Source organism: Dermacentor albipictus, chromosome 10, assembly GCF_038994185.2.
Source record: "Dermacentor albipictus isolate Rhodes 1998 colony chromosome 10, USDA_Dalb.pri_finalv2, whole genome shotgun sequence".
In the NCBI taxonomy this organism is placed as follows: domain Eukaryota; kingdom Metazoa; phylum Arthropoda; class Arachnida; order Ixodida; family Ixodidae; genus Dermacentor; species Dermacentor albipictus.
In genome coordinates this window covers 74,505,766-74,531,196 of record NC_091830.1, presented here as the reverse complement: position 1 = coordinate 74,531,196, position 25,431 = coordinate 74,505,766, and the positions used below count along the sequence as shown (strand labels likewise).

At 45.3% G+C, this 25,431-nt stretch overlaps 1 protein-coding gene across 6 annotated transcripts in view; it reads right to left on the bottom strand.

The window, feature by feature from the left end:
* Positions 1-1,004: 1,004 nt before the first annotated feature.
* The window catches only part of LOC135898084 (uncharacterized), a 140,422-nt gene continuing 115,995 nt past the window's right edge, over positions 1,005-25,431 (bottom strand). For all 6 annotated transcript variants that reach the window (XM_070526722.1, XM_070526726.1, XM_070526724.1 and 3 more), the window contains 3 exons: positions 21,885-22,076; positions 20,628-20,738; positions 1,005-1,291 (listed from right to left, as the gene is read on the bottom strand). In XM_070526722.1, coding sequence (XP_070382823.1) covers positions 1,058-1,291; positions 20,628-20,738; positions 21,885-22,076 — 537 coding nt within the window. In that variant the 3' untranslated portion in view covers positions 1,005-1,057. The remainder of the gene's footprint in view (positions 1,292-20,627; positions 20,739-21,884; positions 22,077-25,431) is intronic.

Genomic DNA, 25,431 nt, shown 5'->3' with positions numbered 1-25,431 from the left:
CTTTTTCTACGTCTCTATTTTCACTTTTACATTCAACTTTCCAATTATTTCAATTCCTTTCTAATCTCAAATATTATTCCTAAGAGGAAGCTTCAGCTCGGGTGCACCGACATAGATACATGTAAAAGGAGAATTCGTTTTTTTCGGCAACCTAAGCACCAAATATGACGAAATCTGTTGCATTAAAAAGAAATACTTAAAATCTAGTGGCTGTTGATTTCGAGTTTTTTACTTAGGTAGTGAGTTCTTTATTAAAAATTGGAAAACATAAAATTTTGCGCAAGACGACACTATCAAGTTTACAACTGTAACTCAGCAACGAAAAACGATATCACGATTCTGTGAATTGAATTTGACAGCACATGTAAAGTGGACAAAATTAATATGCTACGCATAAACCTGAAAAAATTTCGTAATATGGAAATACAGCTTTGCAGGACCCTTGTACTCAATGTAAGCAATTCACGTAAGATCTAAATTGACATACCGAATTTGTCCGCTTAGAATCATCAATTGGATGCCGTTTACAGAACTGCGATATCCGTTCTTGATGCAGAGCTTTTAATTTATAAATTTCGTGCGTCTATATTTTCAAACTTGCAAATACTTTAAAATTATTTTACCGAAATTCAAACGCTAAATCGAGATTCCGCTTCCAACAGTCACAAGATTTAACTTTCTCTCTCTCAAATGCAACACATTTTCTTAAAATCTGTCTAGGGGTTATCTCAGAATGGCGTTTTACCGTTTTACATGTATTTGGATAGCTAAATCGCGAGCTAAAGCTTCCTCTTAAATCAGGGAACGAATCAAGTTACCTAGCGCATTCTAAACCACATGCTGTTTTCTGAACGAAGTGAACTTTTAAAACGAAGTGAACGAAGTGAAGTTATTTTGAATCAAATGAACTCAAAAAGAAGTCGTGAAAGAAACAAGATATACCCGCAAAGCACAATTCAAAGACGCAACGACGGTTTTCTTTTTCAAAGAAACTCACAGCACAATCCAAGGTATTCCGATGTCTTTATAAAAGCGGCACGGCGGCCAATGCTCCAGATTAACCAGACTTTTTGACCGGGCGTGCCTGTGCTGCGCATCCAAAGTACCGCTTCAGTTTGCTGTGCTTCGCTCGAAAGAAATTCGATACCTTGCGCATAACAGTCACCCGACTAAAGCGTTGATCTCGTGATAAGAAACCGAACGGGGCGCACGATAGTTCTGCGTCGTAGTCCACGTCGTATGCGGCAAGGGCGTAGTCTAGATTGAGGCTGAACTCCTTGCCGTTACATGCCTGCAAAAGAAAGAGCGCGCCACATATGATGGAGAAGTTGAGCTTAGTCTTGCCAAACACAAAAATGATACTAGTCGCCTGACAATTCGGGAGCGCCTATGGTTCGCAGTGCATTGCAGGCTTACTAATTCGATTACCATTGCTGCTAAACTTCACCCAGTTTAAGGTGCGATGTGTATTAGAAGGATTGGTGTGTGTAGGTATGTGCACGCGCTCACAAAATATAAGGGACCATGAAATTTGAAGAAAAGCTGAATATCTCCGCAGCCACCCAACGCAGCCTGGTATTTTAATTTCAGGCCTCGACTAGATTATGCGAACACCATTGTCATATACAGTTTTAGTCGATACTGCTGCAGCCTGTTCGGGAAGTGAACGTTTTCTGATATGTCGTGGTCGGTAAATTTTTGTGGCCCCACGTATGTATATGTATGTATATGGATGTATATGTATGTATGTATGTATGTATGTATGTATGTATGTATGTATGTATGTATGTATGTATGTATGTATGTATGTATGTATGTATGTATGTATGTATGTATGTATGTATGTATGTATGTATGTATGTATGTATGTATGTATGTATGTATGTATGTATGTATGTATGTATGTATGTATGTATGTATGTATGTATGTATTGTAGCGTTCCTAGTTAAAGGACACAGTAGACTTAAAGCATTGCTGTGGAACTGGCGTCCATCTCGTCTACATTTATTTCTCACTTCTCTCTTCTCTTCCTCTGTCCCCCCGGTTCCCGCGCTCCTTCATCTTCTATTCGAAGGCTCATACCGCTTCACCCTTCCAGGTTTCTTTTGCTAACCCCTCCAGGGGTAATACTTGAAAACGTTTCCAATCGAAGCACATTCAACTGAGCCCCGTTCACTAATGTACCACACAGTCTTCAATATTCCTTTCTGAGTGGCTGTCTTTGTCACAGAGTAAGGACCATAAAATTTGGCACTGGATTCTCTTACTCCTTTCCTAACTAGGATGAGGTCGGTGACTTGAATGTCTGGGATAGCTGAGCAATGTCTCTTGTCAAAATTTTTTTTCATTCGTTTACGGTACCTCTCCTCCTGTGATTTTTGTTTCCTTTCCTCGACGATCTTGAGATTTTCTAACAGCCCCAGTTCAAGGTCCGCTTGAAGAATAGGGGTCTCTCCAGAAGAAGCGAACTGCGGGCTGCATCGCAAGCCACTGGTGTAGGAGCGATTGTGATGTCTTACAGCTGCTTCTAAAGAGCATTTCCATCCACGAGGGAAACTATCGTACATCCTGATGTATTGCTTCACATCTCGTATAGCACGCTCTGCAAGCCCATTCGCCGTGGGATGGTATGGTACACAGAATTTGATTGATATATTGTGGTCTCGAGCCCATCTTGCTAATTTTTCACTCTTGAACGCTGGTCCGTTGTCACATACGATCTTCCTGGTTGTCCTAAACATATCCCGTTGGAGGAGGGCGATGGCACTATTCGCATCTTCTTGTCCTGCCCGTGCCGCGACCGTCCTGGTGCACTCATCTATGGCCAGAAGAAAAGCTTGCGTTTTTCGGACTCCTTCTCGTTTCTTATTTAGCTCGGCAAAATCCAGGTGTATAACTTCAAAAGGCACGTTCGAGTGGCAAGGTATTATCATGGCGTCCGTAGGGTGCTTGTATTTCACTTTGTTGACTTGACAAATGTGACATGAACGAACGTATTGATTGACGTCTTCTTTCATGTGAGGCCACGTAAATCTCTTGACTAGCTTGTTGTAGGTGCACCAAAATCCGCCGTGTCCTCCAGATTCTGGGCTATCGTGGTACAAATAAAGCACCCTGGAAACCAGCGTTGGCGGGACTTGATAGCGACCTGCCATAAAAATTAATTGTTCAGTGCCTTCCCACAATTTTACTTTATTGATTTCTTCCGATTGTTCTTTATTGGCCTGTATCATCAGTCTAGACAATGCATCGGCATCAGCCAAAAGAGGTCCAGGTCTGTGGGAGATGGTGAAATCAAACTGCTGCAAGTAGTTCACCCATCTGGCGATACGTCCCTTAGGTTGGGTCATATTCAAGAGATGAGTGAGTGCCTGGTGATCCGTGAACAAAGTAAACTTCGCACCTTCTAGGTACGTACGGAAGTACTGAATTGCTTTAAGGACAGCAAGAGCTTCCTTTTCAGTAGTGGTGTTGTTTACTTCAGGTGGCTTGAGGGTGTAGCTGTAGTAGCCTACGACATGTCGCTTTTCTCGGCCGGATGCTTCTGGACATTTCTGGTACAAGACTGCACCTGTTCCATAATGTGACGCAGTTCAGCAATGTCTATGGAAGCCTTCTCTAAAACCAGGTTCACGAGTTCTGCCGAGTTGAGTTCGCGAGGTAGTTCCACCGCTGGTTCGTCTTGAGCTTGGTATCTCGAAAAGATGATCTTCTCTGCGGAGGTCTCCTCGAGGAAAAATGTCACCCACATGTTGGAGTCAGTTGTCGACTGCGCCAAAATATTGTAGCGTTCCTAGTTAAAGTACACTGTAGACTTAAAGCATTGCTGTGGAACTGGCGTCCATCTCGTCTACATTTATTTCTCACTTCTCTATCCTCTTCCTCTGTCCCCCCGGTTCTCGCGCTTCTTCATCTTCTATTCGAAGGCTCATACCGCTTCATGTATGTATGTATGTATGTATGTATGTATGTATGTATGTATGTATGTATGTATGTATGTATGTATGTATGTATGTATGTATGTATGTATGTATGTATGCATGCATGCATGCATGCATGCATGTATGTATGTATGTATGTATGTATACATGCATGCATGCATGCATGCATGTATGTATGTATGTATGTATGTATGTATGTATAATAATAATATTTGGGGTTTTACGTGCCAAAACCACTTTCTGATTATGAGGCACGCCGTAGTGGAGGACTCCGGAAATTTTGACCACCTGGGGTTCTTTAACGTGCACCTAAATCTAAGCACACGGGTGTTTTCGCATTTCGCCCCCATCGAAATGCGGCCGCCGTGGCCGGGATTCGATCCCGCGACCTCGTGCTCAGCAGCCCAACACCATAGCCACTGAGCAACCACGGCGGGTTGTATGTATGTATGTATGTATGTATGTATGTATGTATGTATGTATGTATGTATGTATGTATGTATGTATGTATGTATGTATGTATGTATGTATGTATGTATGTATGTATGTATGTATGCATGCATGCATGCATGTATGTATGTATGTATGTATGCATGCATGCATGCATGCATGCATGTATGTATGTATGTATGTATATTCGCGTGTAACTTCTGTCCTGCCAATTTGGGTAACTGCGTAGTCTACTGGATAGGCCAACTTGAGCCAATGATTGGTATCGGATCGCGCTGCTGTGGTGAAGGAACCCGGTTAAAAACCAACTTGGGTTGCTGGGCGTGCAACAATGGGCACGTGGTGCTTTTTAGCGAGCCCCTTCGACGCCAACTTGGGTCCCAGCATATATTCCACTGTGTAAGTGTGCTCTTCAACGACCCTCTTTCATCTCTGAGTACCACCAAATATATGACATGGTTATACGCCAGTCTTCACTAATCCTCTTTGATGCCATCTTTGGTCAATGAGTATGTGTCATGGGCATGGCGCTTTTCTTATATTCGTCATATAATACATATAATTAACGATTACGCACCAATTATAGAATAGATTGCTTAGCGCATTAAATTCGCCAATCATTTTGAAAGGATGAATGCATTGCCAATGTGCCTCTGCAGTGAACTTGCTATGCATTTTGACTCTGTTGCACGACAAAAAGATGGATGCGAGCGCAGGTCCCTGAAAGCCCAAGAATGAGCCATGTTCTTTTAAAGTGTAGCCAGACGGTTTGAAATGCAGTGAAGGCACATTATTTGGCGAAACGCAGACTTCACGACTGCATTTCCTCCCTGCTTTTCTCCGTGACCTGACACAGCAATGTGCTTCTTTAGTTGTGTCCTTTAGTTTAGGTGGATTTGCCAACTTCGTTTAATGTGTTATTGCTTGTTCTTTACTTACCGATGTATTGCGCTTTTCATGGTGGTCGAAATTGTACCGAACTGTTGCCCTCACTCAATGCCTTCATTGAGGAAGTTTAAAAAAAGCTTTTGTTTTCCTAATTGCGTACGGTAGCGGTTATGAACAGGCGCACTTTCAGAATTTATAGGAAGCCAGTGAAATTTGCCTTTATTAGCGTTAGAAATTGTGATTACGAATATACTGGTAACAAACAAACTGATCTCCTTGGCTTTGTGTGTGTTCATGTTCATTGAGGCCTAAATATAGACTCAATGGGAATAAAATTTACCAGTGCGACTCAATTACCTGCACTGCTTAATTATAATATAGCATGTATGTTTTGGCTGATGAAACACATGTGACTGCCAATATAATCATAAGAAACCCAAACAGTTTGATTGCATTGAATATGTTTAAGCAGGAGTATATCTAAAACAAATTGTAAGAAATTTGGTTCCATAACAATGGCGAAAATTGCAGGCCTATATTTAAGCGTATGGCTGTACTTTTTTTTCCGAGAGATATTATTGGCTTTAAAAACAGAGAGGTCAACGAGAGCTAGTGCGCTCTAGGCTGCTACTTACCCCCACAAAGAGCAAGGTAATCGCAAAAAGTAGTGAGTGAAGTAAACATATTTCTCTTCAGTTTTCTTAAAGTGATGGAACTTTGATGCTTAGTGAAAAATAACCGAAACATTGACACCTTCGGGGCACTTTTTAACGCGATAGCGTTAAGGAGCTCGTGTCGCAGAAAAGCCGGTGTCGTCGGCGTCGGGTGTCGGCGTCGGCGGCGTTGACCGTGAGCGATAAATCACGGCAGGCGCTTCATAAATAAAAAGCAACTTCCAAGATTGGCCAGGTGGGACTCGAACCCAGGTCTCCGGAGTGTGAGACGGAGACGCTACCACTCAGCCACGAGTTCGATGCTTCCAAGCGGTGCAAACGCGCCTCTAGTGAATGCGGTGTTGCCTTCGAAACGAGCCGTGGAAAGTTATACTGCGGTGTATATCGGTAATTATGAACATGTAACGTACAGAAGTCACAATTACACGAGTTGCGAAGTGCGTTTCCGCTGCATTTCTTCTGCGCTTTCCGCACACGCAGAGCCATCTTGCGGCAAACACAGAAGACCCCCTCCTCTCAATGTACGGCGCTGCCCCGACAGGAGGAGCGCCGCGCGCGCATTGGGACCGCTGCCAGGCGCGTCGCGGGACTCCCTCTCCCCTGACGACGCTTCGCCGTGCTTCCGGTTTAGATTACTATCTATCTCTCTGCCCGTGCCGATCACGACGTTTGGCTGGCGTAGATCGTTTCCCCTCCGAGACACCGAGTTCTTTGGTTCGTTTCGTTCGCTCAGGCGCACGTTTCGTCGCCGCGCCGAACGCTGCGTTGCTTGACGCTCACCGCGTGATAGGTGGGCGCTAAGTCCGATGCGGGGCGCATCGTAAGTGATTGCTGTGCCGTAGCGCATTGTCTTATACCCCTTGGCGGGTCGACGGGAACGCTGTCGCGTCCCACTCTTGAAGGCGAAGCTTAAGCGTCCTCCAATTTTTTTTTCATTTTGTTGCAACATTTAAGACGCTAACATTCAAAGCAGTACGAAGACAATTTTTCGAAGCTTTAAAAATCTTACGATACACTATGTCCCGCGTCAAAGAAATTTCGAAAAGTAAGCGCAAATGAGGAAAGACACGGGCCACTTCAATTTATTACCAGAATTGTCTCGAGACATCGGTCCTAGCATCATCGACATCACCGTCACGTCGTGACATGGAGAGAATGGGGCTCTATAAGTGTAGAAGTAATACTGGGTGTGAAAACTTGCGCACAAAAAAAGAACACTCCCTCACAGGGGTGCACCGCACCTTTCTTCTGGCAGCGCTCGTAGGCGGTTGCCGCAGCAATCACACGAACGACGCCAGCCTGTATATCGTAACACCATCGCGGATCCGCGCCCGGGGTTCCAAAAGCGAAATTCGGTCCGTATTTACAATAGTTGCCATTCGCTAGCCACATTCGCTAATAATATGTCCACCAGTGAGAATGGCTGAAATTTTCTCTTAATGACAATTCCACCGCAATAGATATTCCTGAATTTTGGTAAAAAGCTATTGGTGAAAGCCTTTGCAATGCAACTGTTCGAAAAAGCGAATTTCAGCCAATTCTGGCGCTGAAGTTAATAACAGTGAACGCGTTAAGAGGATGGCGCCGGCCCCTGAGCACAAAAAGGTTTGTCAGTTCAGCTCCTGGGGCAGAATTCACAGAGCTTTTCGTTCCTAAATGCTTTTTTTTATTTGCTGATCACATTCGCTAATGAAGTGTCCTACATCACTATTGCCTAGCACGACGGCTTTTAGCGTGAGAACGTTTTGTGAAAACGGGCCCATGTTTGCTGAAAAAAGAACGTTACAATGCATTGCTCACTGTTATTTGCGACCTCCGCATATTTTCACAAGCCATGAATTGTTTGCCGACATATTTACCGGAAACAAAATGTCTACAACTTCAAAATGGCAATCGACGTTGACTCAAGTGATATTCTTTGTTCGGCAGCTGTTAGTAGGTTGTACTAAATATATTATGGCGTATGTTACACACTGGCTGCGCTGTCATTTCTACAGGCACAGAAATACGCGTCTAAGACGGTACATTTCTTGTGCCAACAATGAAAAAGCTGGAGCATGATTTCTGTTTTTCCATGTCTTCAGCTGCACTAGGGGGTCACCGCCAATGCCACAAATGTTCAGTTAAATACGTCGCGTCGTCTCCATAAATGCTACCCGCTTGAGAGGGATACAAGGTGTGGGGAATGAATCAAACAAGATGCCGAAATAGGCCTTGAAGCAGCTTCGTCAAGTTAAATTTATGCAAGATCATTTATTTGCACAAAAACATTGCCACCTTAGGGGGTCGCATAATTTTTTGCAGTGCAAATCTCCCGCGGCGAATGGCCGTCCTTGAAGTACTTGCGCCAAAGCTCTCAGAGGCCACGATCTAGTGCACACTATAGTGCTTGCTTTGAGAAGGTCGGAGTACATATGGTACTCCGACCTTCTCCTTGAGCAATCTGGAAGTACTTTTTTGTCATATAGCCTTAGGCAACTACCCAGGAAAGGCTGTTAACCAAAAAGTCAGATATATTAAATGGAAAAAATACGGTGGAAACAAAGCAGCCTGTGGACTTTATCAAAATCAAAATAATGAGATCACACTGAAGATCTTTTGCAACAAATCGAATGCCAACTCCGCATGGGTTGATGCCAGATCGCGTTGTGTTAAATCGAATGGAGGAAACGCAGTATCTCCAGTATCCAGTATCCCCAGTATCCCCGGTATCTTTGAAGCGATAAATGTAGGTGCAGTCAGCGCATGGTGCCTCGACTTATCTTGCCTTACCGATAGAAATGCGCCTTTTTTCGGTGCTTTGATATTAATTATATTATCTTTGGACGGGTTAGTCGCAACGTACCCCGGGATACATTTAAACGTACTCCGATGACATCGTGTTTTCAATCAAATCAAAGGAGAAATTATTCTGTGTAGGTTTTCCAAAACGTTTATGGGAATCGTCAATCTTAGGCCGCCTTCACAATCGTTGTCATTCGGTAGTCGCATTCGCTTATAATACGTGGAGAAACAAAAATAACTACAATTTTCTCCTAAAGACAAGACGAAAATGTTTTTCTTTTTTCTAATCTTCAAGAAGCATGAATGATGGGAATAACGTGGCGACGTTTAGTATAAGTATCGAGAACATTAGGCATTTGAAATACACAAAGCATGCGCCTTGCTCATACTTCGGAACTTCTCTAACTTAGGAAATGGAAAAATGTATTTAAACTGGGTGGCCAGAATACTAGGTGCCAGAGCCATGGAAGACCGGTGCGCCTATAGTGCAAGGGGGCATTTCCTTTTACTCATTGTAGCGAGCGCCTGGTTTCCTTCTCGCTGCACTCTTTTGGCTCTCAAGGTTAGAGGTTGTCGGACGGGGAGAATGCATATGGCTCCTCATACTTGAGAGAACTGTTCAATTAGCTTTTCAGTGCAAGCCGCCCGGTCTCGTCATGTGCCTTGAAGTGACACTCGAGCTTTCAGAGGCTATGTGCAGTAGATGCGCAGTGCTTAATTGTACAGCACTGAGTAGCAAATGTACAATATTGCACATTGTTATAAGGTAATGAGTAATGTCGGTTGCACAGACGGTGTTCAAAAAGCAACAAATCGGCAGTCCTGCTGAAGGTCATAATAAAGGCGACTGCGTGTTCTGGTGGTGGTGAAAACTCCGCACGATGTGCAGGAGTGTTCGTAACAAATCGCACGTGCAACGTCGAAACGCTGGTGCATAAAAATTAAACCGCAGGAGGAAAAAAATGAAGTTGCCCTTATCTATGTCGAACACAGCCATCAAAGCAATACGCACCCCTGCAAATGTGCCAATGTTTGAGACATGGTTAACACCGCGTGGACGCCAGATTGGAGAATAAGTCTGCCAGACAGAAGCTCCTGCGTTTTCACTAGTGGTGTAGTTTCACAATTACGTTTCTGAGTCGCCCAAACTGCATATTTTGCGCCGTCTGATTGCGGGGAAGTGCTACGATAACTGGATGCTAGTTTGGATAATATATCTGGAGCAAGTTTTTTTTTTATTCTGTAATGTGTCCAAAGATGTCACATCGGACCATTACATAAAGCGCTGTTTTGATTTCATGCAGTGCGTGGCTTTCCTAGTGGAAGAATTCCAAAGGCAATATTTAAAGACTTGTCAAAAAACTGCCGATGAAATTGCCTGGTTTCATTGCACCCTCTAAGGAAAGAGTTAAAGAGTAGTGATTGATAGCTAGAAGATTGTTGCCATAAAGAAGGGGACAACAAGCCAAAAATAGTTCCTTATATATTTAGAAAATTATTCTCTTTGTATACAAGTATTTCAAGACTAAGACCCTTAAGAGAGAAAGAAAAGATATTTATCTGAATATATCTGTCACTACTCCGTGAGTTAGAAGGGGGATGGCCACGAGTTATTATCATGGAGCTCTATCGACAATGCCAAGAAGTAGCGCTAGTGTGTTTATTTAACGAACACTTGGCCAAGATAAATACAAATTATAGGTACGCTTCTTTACTGCCATTGCTTGATTACAATTTAGCGGCTGCCAAAGCCCCTAATATTCTCGCACTGGCCCCCCTTCTTTCAGAGTAGAAGCGCCAATGCTGGCTCTACATTTACGTAGTTCGAGATATTGCGAAGGGTGTGTTGTAGAGAAAAGAACAATGTTTAATGAATCAAATAGTTGTACAATATATTTGCTTTTTGTGTGCCTCGGAGAGACATTATATATTTATTTGTACAAGTTTCTGTCTCAATGCTGCTTGCTGATTCGTTTGGTAGCGTTTGAAAACAGAGACAAATACATTCGTGCGTTAACTGGCCTTGTCAGTTCGGCGGACCCAATTTTTGCAGCGGAATAGAATGAAGACACAGATAGGAAATAAAACATAAAATTAAGATAAATATAATAAAGAGAAAGCCAGGTCACCTGAAACAGGGCGATATCAAGAGGGCTTGGGTAAAGACTAAGCATTTATGACTATTTGTGACAGTCGATTAACGAATAAGATATTCTTCTATTTCGTTAGGCTTCCTAACAAAATGATTCCATCGTTACACATGCGAATACTTCTCGAACAGTTATTTTAGTATCTGAGATTATTAGTTGAGCCCGATCAAGCTTGACTGAACAGCAAAGAGCGATATATGTTTACCAGAAATTGTCACTGCAAACATAAAACATGAGAAGTTAGATAGTGAAGCGAGCTACGTCGCTAAGGTAGCCATGTTAAGTTAAACCGCAATCGCTCGCACTCATCCAACAGACTCACTAAACGAAAGAACTGTTTATTTTTTTTAATGCTTTAACTGTATCCTCAATGAACGACGCCTAGTAAAGAGCAATGAAATGACAGAAGCTTGCAGATAAGCGAATAGAATGATGCAAAGCTCATTTTATAGCAATGGTAAAAAAATCATCAATAATAGAAGATAGTTTCAAAAGAACTAAATATTCCATTCGATTCGTTTCTGCCACATTCTTCTTGTTCGAGTCGGTTAAAAATCATTACACGCATAACCATAGTGATGAACGCAAAATAATACAAACCCTTCTTTTTTCGAAGGGGCTCTGTGCTTGGTAGTATTGGATAGTATGGTAGTCCAATTGCTCGTGTAAAAAAAATCGTTTGCTGAGGTATCTAGGCTCCCTAGGTGTCGTAGTTCGACCTTTAATACAATAGACGACATTAGGAAGAACGTGTCCCTAGGCCACTTGGCATACCACAACGAACAACTACGTTCTTGCGCTAAATGAGCTCAAAAGTGCACACATGGACGGGACAGCGTTCGTCGCGTCCGTGTGTTTAATGCTTTCGGGGTCGGCCATTTTTAGCATCAGTAATGCACGCAGATGTGAGCCCTCGGCGTCCTGTCAACCAAACGACCTCCTCTCGCTCCTGCTGTAAGACTGACAACAATGCTCAAAATGACAAGTTAAAGGTGTGGACCAACATTACATGCGTCATTTTCATTTGTGCAAGCGACAGCTGTAAATCCATTTATATGCTAGAATGTCCACTGTGCCGCAAAAACAAAGGGACAGATTGACGCAATAACATAGTTATTTAATCTCAGGTTAAACGGTCATCGTACTGGCCCTGGAAAAAGACTTCTCGAACGAACTCGGGGACATTTTATCCAACCGGCTCACAATTTGGATAATGTAAATTAGTTGTTCTGCTGTTAAAATTTTCTCTTCGAAGTTGCGGAAGCACAACCACCTTCCTTGTTCCTACGGTACCCCAGCAAGGGATGGGCCTCTTCGAATAATCATGTACTTCTTTTATTGCTTAAGCATTGTTGGACTACTTTCCCCCGAAAGCAGTCCGCCCATCCGTGTGTCTGCTTGCGACAGGTGAGGCGATGCGCTCCACATGTACACATTGGGCACTATAGGGGTATATAGGAGAATGCCTCATGATTACGTGTGACTCACTGTATACAGTGAGAACAGAAGATACATTAGGAGCAATTAAGGCTAAGAAAAAAGGCATGAGACTAATTTGGAGAAAACTTATTAAGCCTAAATAAGACTCCTTAAAAATAATGAAGGGTGAAGAAGCCTAATTTAGATTAACTACGAAAACATTACTTAAGCACAATGGTCTTTATTATGGACAGGTATAAACAGTGATGGAAATAAAAGTTACCTTAGGTTCAATTAATCAGCCTAATGAAGAGTACTTAGGAATAAATTATTAGGTCTAATCACGAAGATTCTCTTGGCATGATTTCAATTGTACAATAAGAAACTGATAAAGGCAAATCAGGTTTATTTATGGTAATTATGTGATTCAAGTCTAACAAGAATTAGGTGTACGTTTACATTATCTTCGACCGATAAGATTAATTTCGAATAGTTTTGAGTCTAGGTGATTCCAACTGGTCATTGCCATATTTCGTTCACATTGCGTCATCGTCTACACAGTGAGCCGTGGTAGCATTCTTTTCAGTCGTTTAAACGAACAAAACAACAAAAAGCAAGAGAAACGCTAACAAACGTCGCCATCGCATCATCAGACGCGTTCGTTTATTTCAGACATAAGGTGCAAGATGAGCGGCTGGAAAGAATGCTTATGGATTATCTGATAAATCCGACTCCGGGCAAATTTTCTTTTGGTTTAGTCAATGCCAAGATTAAAGGGAAAATTGTCATTCACCCCAACACAGCACGAAACTGCAAAGAAAAGCCATACGAGTTTCTCGAAAGAAAGCTCCGCAGTTTAAATTTTTTTTCTGTTACGAGATTAGAGCCCGGACCAAAGCCTATCCCGGGACGGTGGCCCTACAATGTCAACTAATCAGAAGGCTGGCGGATTGTAGTACAAACGGCGAAATAATCAGCAGCTCAAAGCACCGAGACACCGAAGTTGGCAAATGGGTGTGCGGAATATCCCAAGGTGGAGGTTGGTTCATGAAAGCGAATATTGTCGTCCACCCGAATGAAGCCAGACGCTACAAAGAAACTTCATACGGGTTTATCAGAAGAATAGCTTCACAAATAAGGAAAAGGTAACACTAGTCAGTGCCCTGGGACTTCAGATGGTAATGTGTCCAACTCGTATGCGGGAGGTTCTGGGTGCGCATACCTGCGCCACAAGAAAACCACCGGTTTTTGTAAAAGGTGGAGGTGTACTGCAACTCGTGGTTCGGTTGTTTATATGGGCTCTTAGATCGAAACCGTGCCCTACAGGCAAAAGTCTCCTGGCGCATCTTGTCCCACCACAACTTTGATGAGATAGTTGAGATTCTACCGCTCCAGTAGGTGGAAGGTACAAGCGTGCTCCTGGCCGAGTGCCCGGCCACTAAGAAAGTTCCCAGGACCGACAGGTTTCATGGCGGAAACCCAGGAAACCATGGAGGAAGATTTTCGCGACGCCACCGAGCCTGTCCTCGTGCAAAATCGAAGCGGGCCCGCGGCAGGCACCCAAGCCCCCAGAGGCAGCTCCCCAACGACAGGAAGACCAGAGGCAGAAAGCAATAACGGCGCGGACCCGGAATGGGAGATCGCCATGTCCAGGAGACAGAAGAGGCGGCAGCAAGACGGCAAAGGATCGAGCAGCCAAGTTTTGGCGGGAACGGCGCTAGGGAACAGAAACTCCCTAGGTGACTCAAAGACCAGAGGCGGCGCGCCAGCTGCGCCGAAGCGAGGAGGAGAAGAGGGGGTGCCGCGGAGGAGACTGCCTCCGCTCCCCAAGGGCGATTTAAAGATAGTGCTCAGGCCGAGGGGACTCGCAGTCAAGAGCTTGCAGACACACCAGGTTGCGCGAGCAGTGGTCGCAGCCACCGGATCCGGATGCAAGGCGGAAGACTTGATCATCAGGCTGCGCAATGGCTCCAACATCATAATAGTAAGCACTGACAACGAAGAGGCGGCCCAACGTATAGGGCGCATCACGCAGCTAACGTTCGGGAACAGCACCTACGCCATCAACGCACACGTGGCGGCGCCGGAGGGCACGTTGCGGGGGGTCATCCACGGGGTGGACGCGGGAACCTCGCCGGAAGAGCTCAAGGCGAACTTACGAACCCGAACGCAGGGAGTGAAGATACTGGCAGCCAGAATGCTAGGCCGATCGAGCACGGCTGTCATTACTTTCGAAGGCCCCATTCTCCCCAAGCAAGTTTTATACTACGGGGGAGAAATGTGGTGCTACCCCTACAGGCCGACCAGACAGATATGCTACATATGTTGCCAGCAAGGACACCGCTCGGACGTTTGCCCAAACCCGAACATCAAGGCCTGCAAGCAATGCGGAGAGCAAGACCCAATTACAGAGCATCAATGCACACCCAAATGCCTAGTCTGCGGGGGCGACCACAAGACGGGCACAAGGGACTGCAAACAACGACTAAAGACAGCGGAGGAGCTGCGCGGCAGATCCGACCATAAGGGCCAGCAATGGCGGAGCCGGAGCAGGAGCCGTAGCCGAGGAAAAAGACCAAGATGGTTCGGAGAAGAAGACGACTCCCGGGACCAAAGCAGAAGCAAGTCAAGGAACCGGAGCCGAGGAAGAAGCACGAACCAGGACGGACGCCGGGACGAGTCCTACCCGCCACTGGGGAAGCAGAACGGGCCCGGAACAAAACAACAGCAGACGAAAGGTGGCGTTAAGGTGAGCTGGAGAGCAGGCCCTCCCAAATCACTATTTCCGCACTCGGATACCAAAACTACACAGACAAACAATGAAAAGAAACTAGAGGAGGAAAACAAGGCATTAAGAAAGGAGTTAGAGCAATGTCGCGAAGAGACTAGGCAACTTAAAAGAAAACTAGACGAGCTCATCAAAGAGTTGCAGTGGCAGAGACAGGGGAGGAACGTGACAAACACGTCGGCTCCATCAGTTGAGGACACGCAACAGATAGAAGAGCAAAACTTCAGAAACGAGATCAAAGGTTTCATGATAACAGTACAGAAGCAGATGCACGAAATGCAGCAAAAGAAGGGTTGCAGGAACAGAGCTTCCGCACCTACGTTAAAAACCAAAATACCCAAAGAACCACTAACGACGCCAGAGATAGACTCTACAATGAGAGGCGTTTCGGACCTGAAAGCCAAAGTGCAAACAATAACAACACAACATGGCAGGACAAAACCAATTAAACATATGGCAGTGGAACTGCAGAGGGTATCGGAGGAAGCAGGGCCTCTTGGAGCAGTTCATTAACACTAAAGGAGCACAACCAGACATAATCATGCTACAGGAAACCAACATAACATCCACGCTAAGGGGATACACGTGCCAAGAGAGCGGAAGGACCGCAACCCTCATTAGCAATAAGATAGTAACCATAGCACACAAGGAGATTGAGGGGACAAAAATCGAACACGTGATCACAGAAATCATACCCAAAAAGAAATATAAAGGGAGAAGCACGTTCATAATAAACCTATATAGCCCCCCTAGACAAAAAGATGGAGATTTCGAGAAGCTGTTTGCCGAGGCAGACAAACTAGCCAGATCGAACACACTCATCATAGCAGGGGACTTTAATGCCAAAAGTCCGAACTGGGGCTACCAGAAGGCAGAACGAAAAGGACAAAAGATAAGTGACGCGGCGGAAAGGATCAGATGTGAGCTACTCACAGACGAAAACCAACCTACGCGACTAGGGAATAGCGTAAGCCCAGATACCTGCCCAGATCTAACCTTTCTGAGAGGAGCAAGCCAGGTCGAATGGGAGAACACGCTAGAAAACCTAGGCAGCGATCAGGAACAATCAATCAGAGAGGCAGGAACAATCAAGAGAAAGATACGATTGGCCCATTAAACAGATTGGGACGCTTTCAGACAAGGAAGTCAACAACTAAAGGGAGAGATCACATCCATCAAGGAATGGTGTCGGCAGCTCAAACAAATACAGCAAACATATACGCATGAAATAGATAGGACGGAGCAAGTACCGGAGGTGGACAAACGTCTGCTTGGGCTATGGGAAGCGAGACGTGGGCTCACTAAAAGATGGAAAAGACAAAAGCTTAACAAGAAACTCAAAAAGAAAATAGCAGAAATCACAGCAAAAGCAGAGGAATATGCAACGCAACTGGCCAGGCAAAGCTGGCAACAGTTTAGCAGTTCGCTACAAGGTACGCTCAACACGGCCAAAACGTGGCGCATTCTGAAAGCATTTATGGACCCAGGGAAACAAAGGCAGAGAGCAACAAGGCAATCCAGAGGCTGATTCACCGGTACGATGGTACCGAAGAGCAGCTAATGGAGGCCTTGAAAAACAAATGCTACGGACAGGAAAGACCCGAAGAATATAAAGCGGAATACCAGGGGGAAGAAAACGCAAATATGGACAGGCCAATCACACGAGAAGAAGTGAACGCAGCTCTGGGGTCCCTAACAAAAAACACAGCACCGGGAGCAAACAAAATTAACAACTCCCTCATTCGCAACCTAAGCGAGGAGGCGATAGATCAATTAACAATCTACTTAAACAAAGTGTGGAAGGAGGGAACGATCCTGGAGGAATGGAAACACGCCGAGGTCGTAATGATCCCGAAGCCAGGAAAGAAACTACAGATAGAAAACCTAAGACCAATCTCCCTCACCTCGTGGTTGGGAAAGTTATACGAAAGAATAATCACAAAGAGAATACAGCAACTCATGGAAGGGAAGGAACTGTATCCGCACAGTATGTTTGGCTTCCGAGCAAAGCTATCAACACAGGATGTCCTCCTACAGATTAAGGAAGAGGTCCTAAGGAAAGCACCCAAGACAGGAGAAAACATCATAATGGCACTAGACATCAAGGGAGCCTTCGATAATGTCAGCCACACGGCAATAATGGAAGGGCTTCAAAACATAAATTCTGGGAAGAGGACTGATGACTACGTGAGAGCCTTCCTAGCAAAAAGAACGGCCACAATAGGACTAGGGGATATAAGAAGCGAAACCTTTGTCACCCCAAGCAAAGGTACGCCACAGGGCTCAGTCATTTCACCCATACTGTTTAACATTGCGATGCTTGGCCTGGCCAGAGAACTAGGTGAAATCGAGGGCATACGACATGCAATGTGTGCGGATGATATCACAATATGGGCCAACCAAGGAACGCTAGGACAAAAGCAAGAGAAACTGCAAGAGGCAGCAAACCGCGTAGAAAACTATGTTAAGGCAAGAGGCCTGGCTTGCTCCACAGAGAAATCGGAAATACTCAGAATTGGAAAGAACCCCACCAAGGTCGAAATCGAAATAAACTTAGAGGGCCAGCGTATAGCGGAAAAGAACATGATAAGAATTCTAGGAATGTGGCTGCAAAGCAGCGGAACATGCAGTCACACCATTAGCTTACTCCAAAAATCGACAGATTAAGTAAGCAGGATGATTACGAGAGCTTCAAATAGAAGACATGGCATGAAAGAGGCAGACACGATCAAGTTGGTTAAAAGTTTAGTGGTCAGCAGAGTCACATACTCGCTACCTTACCACTTGATGAACAAGCTAGAAAGAGAACAAGCAGAAACCATACTATGGAAGGCGTACAAAACGGCACTGCACCTACCGAGGAATACTTCAAACGACAAGCTACTGCAGCTAGGAATACACAACACGTTCAGCGAGCTGGCAGAAGCGCAACTAAACACACAAATAGCGAGACTTTGGCAGTCGGCTACAGGAAGAATGCTCCTAAAGAGACTAGGATACGATACGAAAGGGGCAATAGATCGAGAGGCAGACATCCCGGACAACATCAGACAAACCCTCAGAATAAGTCCAATTCCACGCAACATGGATGCGAACCTACACGCAGCCAGAAGGCAGGCAAGGGCAGATTACGTGGAAGGCCACCTGGCAACACAGGAAAACACGGTGTACACGGATGCAGGGCTATACCCGTGGGACAAGCACACTAGAACACACAGAGTAGCTACGGCTGTAGTAGACTACATGGGAGAGACAATCAGCTGCGCAACCATAAGGAATTGCACGGTAGCGGAGGGGGAAGAGGTCGCCATAGCGCTTGCAGCGACCGAAGGCTACCGAAGTAACAGATCACTGACCATATTAACAGACTCCAAAGCTGCATGCAGGCATTACATGCAGGGGAGAGTCTGCAAAGAGGCCCTGCGAATACTCCTTGGAGCAGGAACCCTCGGAAATAAAGTGATACACAAACTTTTCTGGATACCGGCCCATACCGGGTTAGAAGGGAACGTGAGAGCAGACAGCCTAGTTCGCGAGATCACATACCGAGCTGGACAGATAGAGCCTCTCGAGAACCCTACAACGGTGGAGCCGACGTGTGCGGAAATACTAAACTACTATCAAATATCCTCCGCCACACACACTGCTTACACAACAGGAAGCAGCCGACTGGAGAAGGCTACAAACCGGAACTTTCTATAATCTACACATATTAAGTAAAATGTACCCAACACAATACAGAAACTCCTGCCCATGGTGCGGAGAAGGCTACAAACCGGAACTTTCTATAATCTACACATATTAAGTAAAATGTACCCAACACAATACAGAAACTCCTGCCCATGGTGCGGAGAAATACCAACTCTTTACCACATAACATGGGAATGTAAGCATAACTACACATTCCATAAACATAAAAACCCGAGTGCGGAGCAATGGGAGGGCCTGCTCACCAGCAGCGAGCTCACCGCCCAAAGGGCGATCGTGCAGCACGCGTGCGAAGTGGCCAGGCTCAGTGGAGCCCTGGAATAGAGGCACACCCGTGCTGAGAAGCCAGGCAGCAAGCGCAAGACGGCTCACCGCTAAACCGCTTGATAGAACCAATAAAGTTTTTCTCTGTCTCTCTCCCAGCGCTTGCAAAGTCCCCCACTTGATCAGAAGTAGGCTGCCTGGGAACGTCAGACCAACGTTGGTCTTAGGTTCGATTCGCAGACCAATACGAATTGTTTCCTCAACTACGAAACATTCTTTCTGAGAAACCAGCTCGGGTTTTTTCTGTAGCTTGAAGCTACATTCGGCAGGATAACAATTTCACTTTCATGAACCTTCCGTCTCCTTTTTTAATTCCGCAGAACAGCTTTGACAATTGCAGTGTCTGTACTTCGAGCTGTCGCTTAATTCGCTCACGCTCCGTGGGATGCTAGCCCTCTGATTAGCTCAGATGGCAGAACATCTGCCCCAGAAAGTCGTAGATCGCGGGGATGAATCTCGCGCCAGCACGAATTTCTTCCTCAACTGCAAAGCTTTCTTTCTGTGAAACCTGTATGGGTTCTCTTTGACCAGCCGTGGTTGCTCAGTGGCTATGGCGTTGGGCTTCTGAGCATGAGGTCGCGGGATTGAATCCTGGCCATGGCGGACGCATTTTGACGGTGGCGAAATGCGAAAACACCTGTGTACTTAGATTTAGGTGCGCGTTAAAGAATCCCAGGTGGTCGAAATTTCCGTAGTCCTCCACTACGGCGTGCCTCATAATCAGAAACTGGTTTTGGCACGTGAAACCCCATATGTAATTTTTAATGGGTTCTCTTTGTAACTCCGTACCACGCTCAGGATTATGACAGTTTTCGCTTTCACAAACTTTGCAGCATCAGGTGGAATTCTGGAAAACTGATTAACCATTGTTGAATTGTGTGTAAGTGGAGAAAGAGGGGTTGGGGGACTTGCGCTGCATCTGGCTCTCAGAGCCTTTGCGCCGGTCCCTTAGGCAACGATGTACTTGTTGCCCGAATAGACGTATTGATGTTGATTCGACTTCTCTGGCTCTACTCAAAGCACCCGGTTATTTTACTCCCCCGTTGGCGTGAGGGAGAGGGAGCTATGTAATCTCATTCATGGCAAGCAGTTTTGCCACACGAAGGCAGGAACCATTGCCTAAAAACTGGCTCCAGAGGCAATGTTCATTCCAGACATATCACTGGATCTACAAACCCTTGTTTGAGCACAGGTAATCACCTGTTCTCCATGTTTCTGTGAGCCTGTGTCGTTTTACTACTATTATGTACAAGGTGGTTGCATTCCCACTGCAATTACCACTACAAATATGTCAAGAAACACGCCTTTTTTTCGCGCCAATATTTTTAAAGACTACCCCACAATATTTACGACAATCAATGGTTACCACATGGTCTAGAAAGTTTAAAGCATTCAGATAGCTTCAAAGGAGCTTCGATAAGCGCTATATTGCTCCGTCTATGGATTTGTCGCCACCGTTAAGAACAAGAGTAACTGAAGACAGGTCCCTTGTGTACTCACCAGACTGGCTATCCTGAGCTCAGTTAGGTAGGTGAATGCCTTTCTTTGTTTGATGTTGTAGGCATGGGCCGGTACAGGCGGCGACACAGTCCAGCCATCCTCAGCACAGACCTATAAAAATAAAGAAGAATGAATCCAACATAAATCACGAAAAAGAACTTGATCAATTGTGTCCCTGCACAAGAATGTATATTTACAAACATTTACATGACTGATTGCGCAGGACCAACAGCAGTCAAAGAGGTGCGTATCAGCCTTGATTTCTTCTTTGCCATTGTCCTAACGCTGCCATCTTCGCCTGCCGCGGCGTCACAACCAACCGTGCGTAACACTCACACCGGGCATGTCAGAGTTAGACGCTCGCAGACGGGATATGAGATCTTAGCCGATCGGTATGTCAGCTAAAGGGGCGATCTGTAGGCCTAACAAACCGGACACATTTAGAAACGGCTGTTTGAGCTGGAGTACAAGAAAGCAAGCCGACGTCTACCGCATACTGTTGAAGCGCGAAGGCATTGCTCAGCGCCGACAGATGATTACGAGTGGGCTACCCAAAACCATCTGTCCTGCAAGACCCTGGAGCACCTCTGAGACAAGTTTTGCGAACGCTAATTTGCGTTGTCTAGTCCTAGGTCTCCTCCTCTTTCCCCTGATTCCTAGCATCACACACACATAACAATAGGGGAGACCGTACCTGTTTATTTTAAATCGTAATACTTTACAACCTGGAAGGGCATGCAAAGGGGGCAGCAATGTTTTATAGTTGACTTTATGGAAGTGCACCTCAGAAAGAATGCGCTCTTTCTATTACAGCTAGCTTAGTTTACGTACGAGCGTGATGGTATATAGTAATGTAATGATGTACAGCTAGGAATCGCTTTTAATGGAGGAGATTTTGGCGGTCCCCAATGCCGACCGTTCGCGAGTGTATTACTAATATACGTCCCTCCAGAGGTGATACGTTGAAAACCGTAAACGGTGCGGCCACTTCTAAAATGAGCAGAAGCTCGTGTGCGTCAATATATAGAGTGACATAGCTCAACTGCAAGTTGCAGCATTGCATGAATGAATGCTATCTCTTTCTTTGCCATTTGGTTTCTGTGTGAAAAAGATGTCCTGACCCTTATCGCTACAGGGCCCATTTGAACCCCTTGCACAAATGAGTACCCCGCACAGAAGGAGGTATTTTGAAATTTATAGTTGAGCTACGGATCATGTTTGACCAATTCAAAACGCCGCGAAATTTCCTAGGCTCACCTTTTTGGGGTCTTCATACTTGGCCGTCTGAAAATCGTTGCAAGGTTTGAATAGCTGGAAGTCCATGATTTTCGGTGCGCCTGGGTTGGGAAACTTGGGGGCATAGAACAGTCCTTTCATGCCAAACGACATCGCAAGGGGAATAGAGAGGCCAAGCTTGGCCACTTTCCGAAGTACATTCAAACTGTCGTACTGTAAAAGCGCGAGAAGAGAAAGCCCATGCGGTTGTGTTAGACACGTCCCAGCTACCAAAGTGCGCGTAAAAGTAGAACATGCCCGTGCTTCTCCAGCATGATATCTTAGAAGAAAAATTACTTCCAGGGTAAAAAAGAACGACCTTTATGCCTCTCATTCAGCTCCACACGCTATCCCAGGAAATTACTGTTCAAATTTTCGACAACTGTAAAAGGTGACCTGCCCTTTAGGGTGTAAGACCTACTGGCTGTGGAACAGCGTCGTTTGACTGCTGCATGTACAATTTACCGGCAAGATTGTACGACCCTGCCAAAGCGCAAGTTACAGCGAAATGCTGCGTTTTGCAGATTTTCTTTAATAGACATGCTCGTCTTTTATTGAGTCCCTTCTGCCACCTATAGCTAGGCTACTGCTTACTGTTCTCACTGATTGTCAGTAAAGTTCAATACGCCACTTCATTACCTCGCTAACCTCTCCCATCCTCCCTTGCACTTTCCTAACAGAAAGACGTCAAAACTAAGCCTCGTAATGGCTACCTTGTGGAACACATCCATCATTAAATGTTGATAAAACTTCACCAAATATTCACAGTCCCGTCATTGGATCTGGCAGATTTTTTTCTATAGTCGTTCTCCTCGAGCACTACATCACGTGAAACCCTTTTAGGTATATTCGCGAAGTACATTGTAGCACATCCGCAGGATATATACATCCAAATGTTTGTTCGTGTCATGGTGTGGTCTAAGCGTTCATCGCCTCATCACATGCGAGCATTAATTACTCCCTTGTGACAAGTAACCTTAATGTGAAATTTGGTAAAGGCATTTATTTAAAATGCATAGGTGATTACCTTTATTTAAAGTGTGAGGTGTGTTTGTTATACTTAAGTCGATTGTGATTAAGCATGTCCAGTACTTCCCCCACCCGCCATATTATCACAGTGCACTTATCATCAACCTGAAGTCTTAAGACCCCATTAGCGCCTTTAGTTGCTTTTTCTATTTCATCATCATTTATCATCAGCATCATTTATTATTCCCTTAAGGGCCCCATGTGGGGTATTACATACGGGGGAGGCAAAACAATAATACAAACATCGAATGAATAGTTATGTACAAAGCAAACATAAGGCAACTTAAAAGACACTAAAAAGGACAGGTTTTTGCACAATTAGTTGCAAATATGGGTGGTTAGTAACTCTCGAAATTTCGAAGGGTTTCGCTCTACAACAGGGGATTCTGGGAGCGAGTTCCATTGTTCTATTGCAGAGGGAAGGAAAGATTTGTTAAAAGCGTTTGTAGAACCATGAAGGCGTTGGATACAGGGATAATTGAATAGACGATGTGATGAGCGAATGGGTGGAAATAGAAGTGAGGAACGAAGGTCAGGAAAGCTATAGTACAATTTAGGGAATAGGCAGAGTTGCGAAATTATGCGTATCGATGCCAAAAGGGGTAGACCAATAGATAACTTTAAGTTAGTAACGCTGATAGTGTTGTCATAATTCGATAAGATAAAGCGGGAGGCACGATTTTGAGTAGCTTCTAAAGTGTCAGTCAAGTACTTTTGATGTGGATTCCAAATTGTAGACGCGTATTCTAATTTAGTACGGATGAAAATTTCACATGCTAGTTTACGAATTGACGGAGGAGACAAGGATAGGGATCGTTTAATATAGTTAAGGGATCTTGAGGCATCGGCTGTTATTTGTTGGATGTGGCTCGACCAATTTAGTTTGTTTGTGATGATAACGCCAAGGTAGCGGTAACTGTCGACCTCAGATAAATTCACAGAGGCCAAAGAGTATAGAAATTTGGATGTAGAGCGTTTACGTGATACATGCATTAACTTGCATTTGGAGACATTTAGTTCCAACATCCAGCGTGAGCACCACTTGTCATTACAATTTAAGTCATTTTGCAGAATGGATTGGTCAGTCTTAGTAGTGACAGGACGGTAAATAACACAGTCATCGGCGAATCGACGTATTGTATATGATATGTCTGTTGGGAGGTCGGTAATGTATATTAGAAAAAGGAGTGGGCCGAGGACAGATCCCTGTCCAGGTGAACTGGACAGGGATCTGTCCTGGATCTGAACTGGACAGGGATCTGGACAATACAGGTGAACTGGAGGCGATCTGTCAGGAAGCAAATGATCCATGATACGATTAGGGGGTCGCGGTGAAGGCATGAAAGTTTGGACACTAGTCGGTGATGAGGGACGCGATCGAAAGCCTTTGAAAAATCTAAGTAAATTACGTCAGTCTGAAATGAAGAATCTAGTGGGTTTGTTACGTTATATTCATGCAGATTTGCTTATCAGGCTTGCCACTTACATCTGTAACCCTATGATCATTGCTGATGCTTCTTTGGTATTGCTGACTGTCCGTTGTTGATCGGATGCGGAAACACGCGTATTTTCTTTTTATGCGGATGCGTAAGTGGATAGCTAGTGCGTTCGGCGAATGTATGTTCGAAGCCGCAAAGGAAGTGGAGGGGGAACGTGCCCGGAGCTGAAGAGAACTACGCGCAGGGGAAAGTGTGAAGGAGCGCGCTGTTCTTGTGGCAAGGCAACGCCTCCTAGAGTGACACATGTAGGAGGCATGCGGCGCAGAAAGAAAGGAAGAGGACGATGTACACCTATCGGTCCGAACCACACGAGCCCTCGAGGCGTGTCACCCGAGTTGTGATCGAGAGAGAACCGGCACTGAGCTTGCAAAATCGAGGTGGCTCTGGGTCAAGAAGGTCGGAGCGTCAGCATCGCCATGGCGACGGGAGCCAAGGAGGTTCGGTCATGTCTGTGACGCTGGCGGGCCAGGGTGTGGCCGTGGACCTCGGCGACGTTCGAGCGAGGCTCCTTGGACCTGCTGCAGCCTCTCACGGAAGTGCCGGGCACTCCAGGAAGGATCCCTCTTCAGAGGTAGACGAGCACGTGCGATAGTCCCCGGGACGTCACGTCGGCACTCCAAGAAGAAGTAGCGGTGGAACCCGGAGTTAGGCCTAACCAGCGTGGCCGGAGTCCCGCATCATCGACAGAGTTCGAGACACAGGCATGCGGGACGGACGAGTTGGCGGACCAACACAACGCGTGTGGAATCGGTGAGAGCGCCGATGATGATGAAGATCTGACCGGTATCAGACCCGGAGGATACGTGTGAGGTTGGCGGACCAACAGACGAGTTGGCGGACCAACACAACGCGTGTGGAATCGGTGAGAGCGCCGATGATGATGAAGATCTGACCGGTATCAGACCCGGAGGATACGTATGAGGTCAAAAGCCTGTTAGAACGCTCCTTTCTGATAGCGTCGCTGCCATAGGCTAGGGTTACCTGACTTTTGCGTGGAAAGC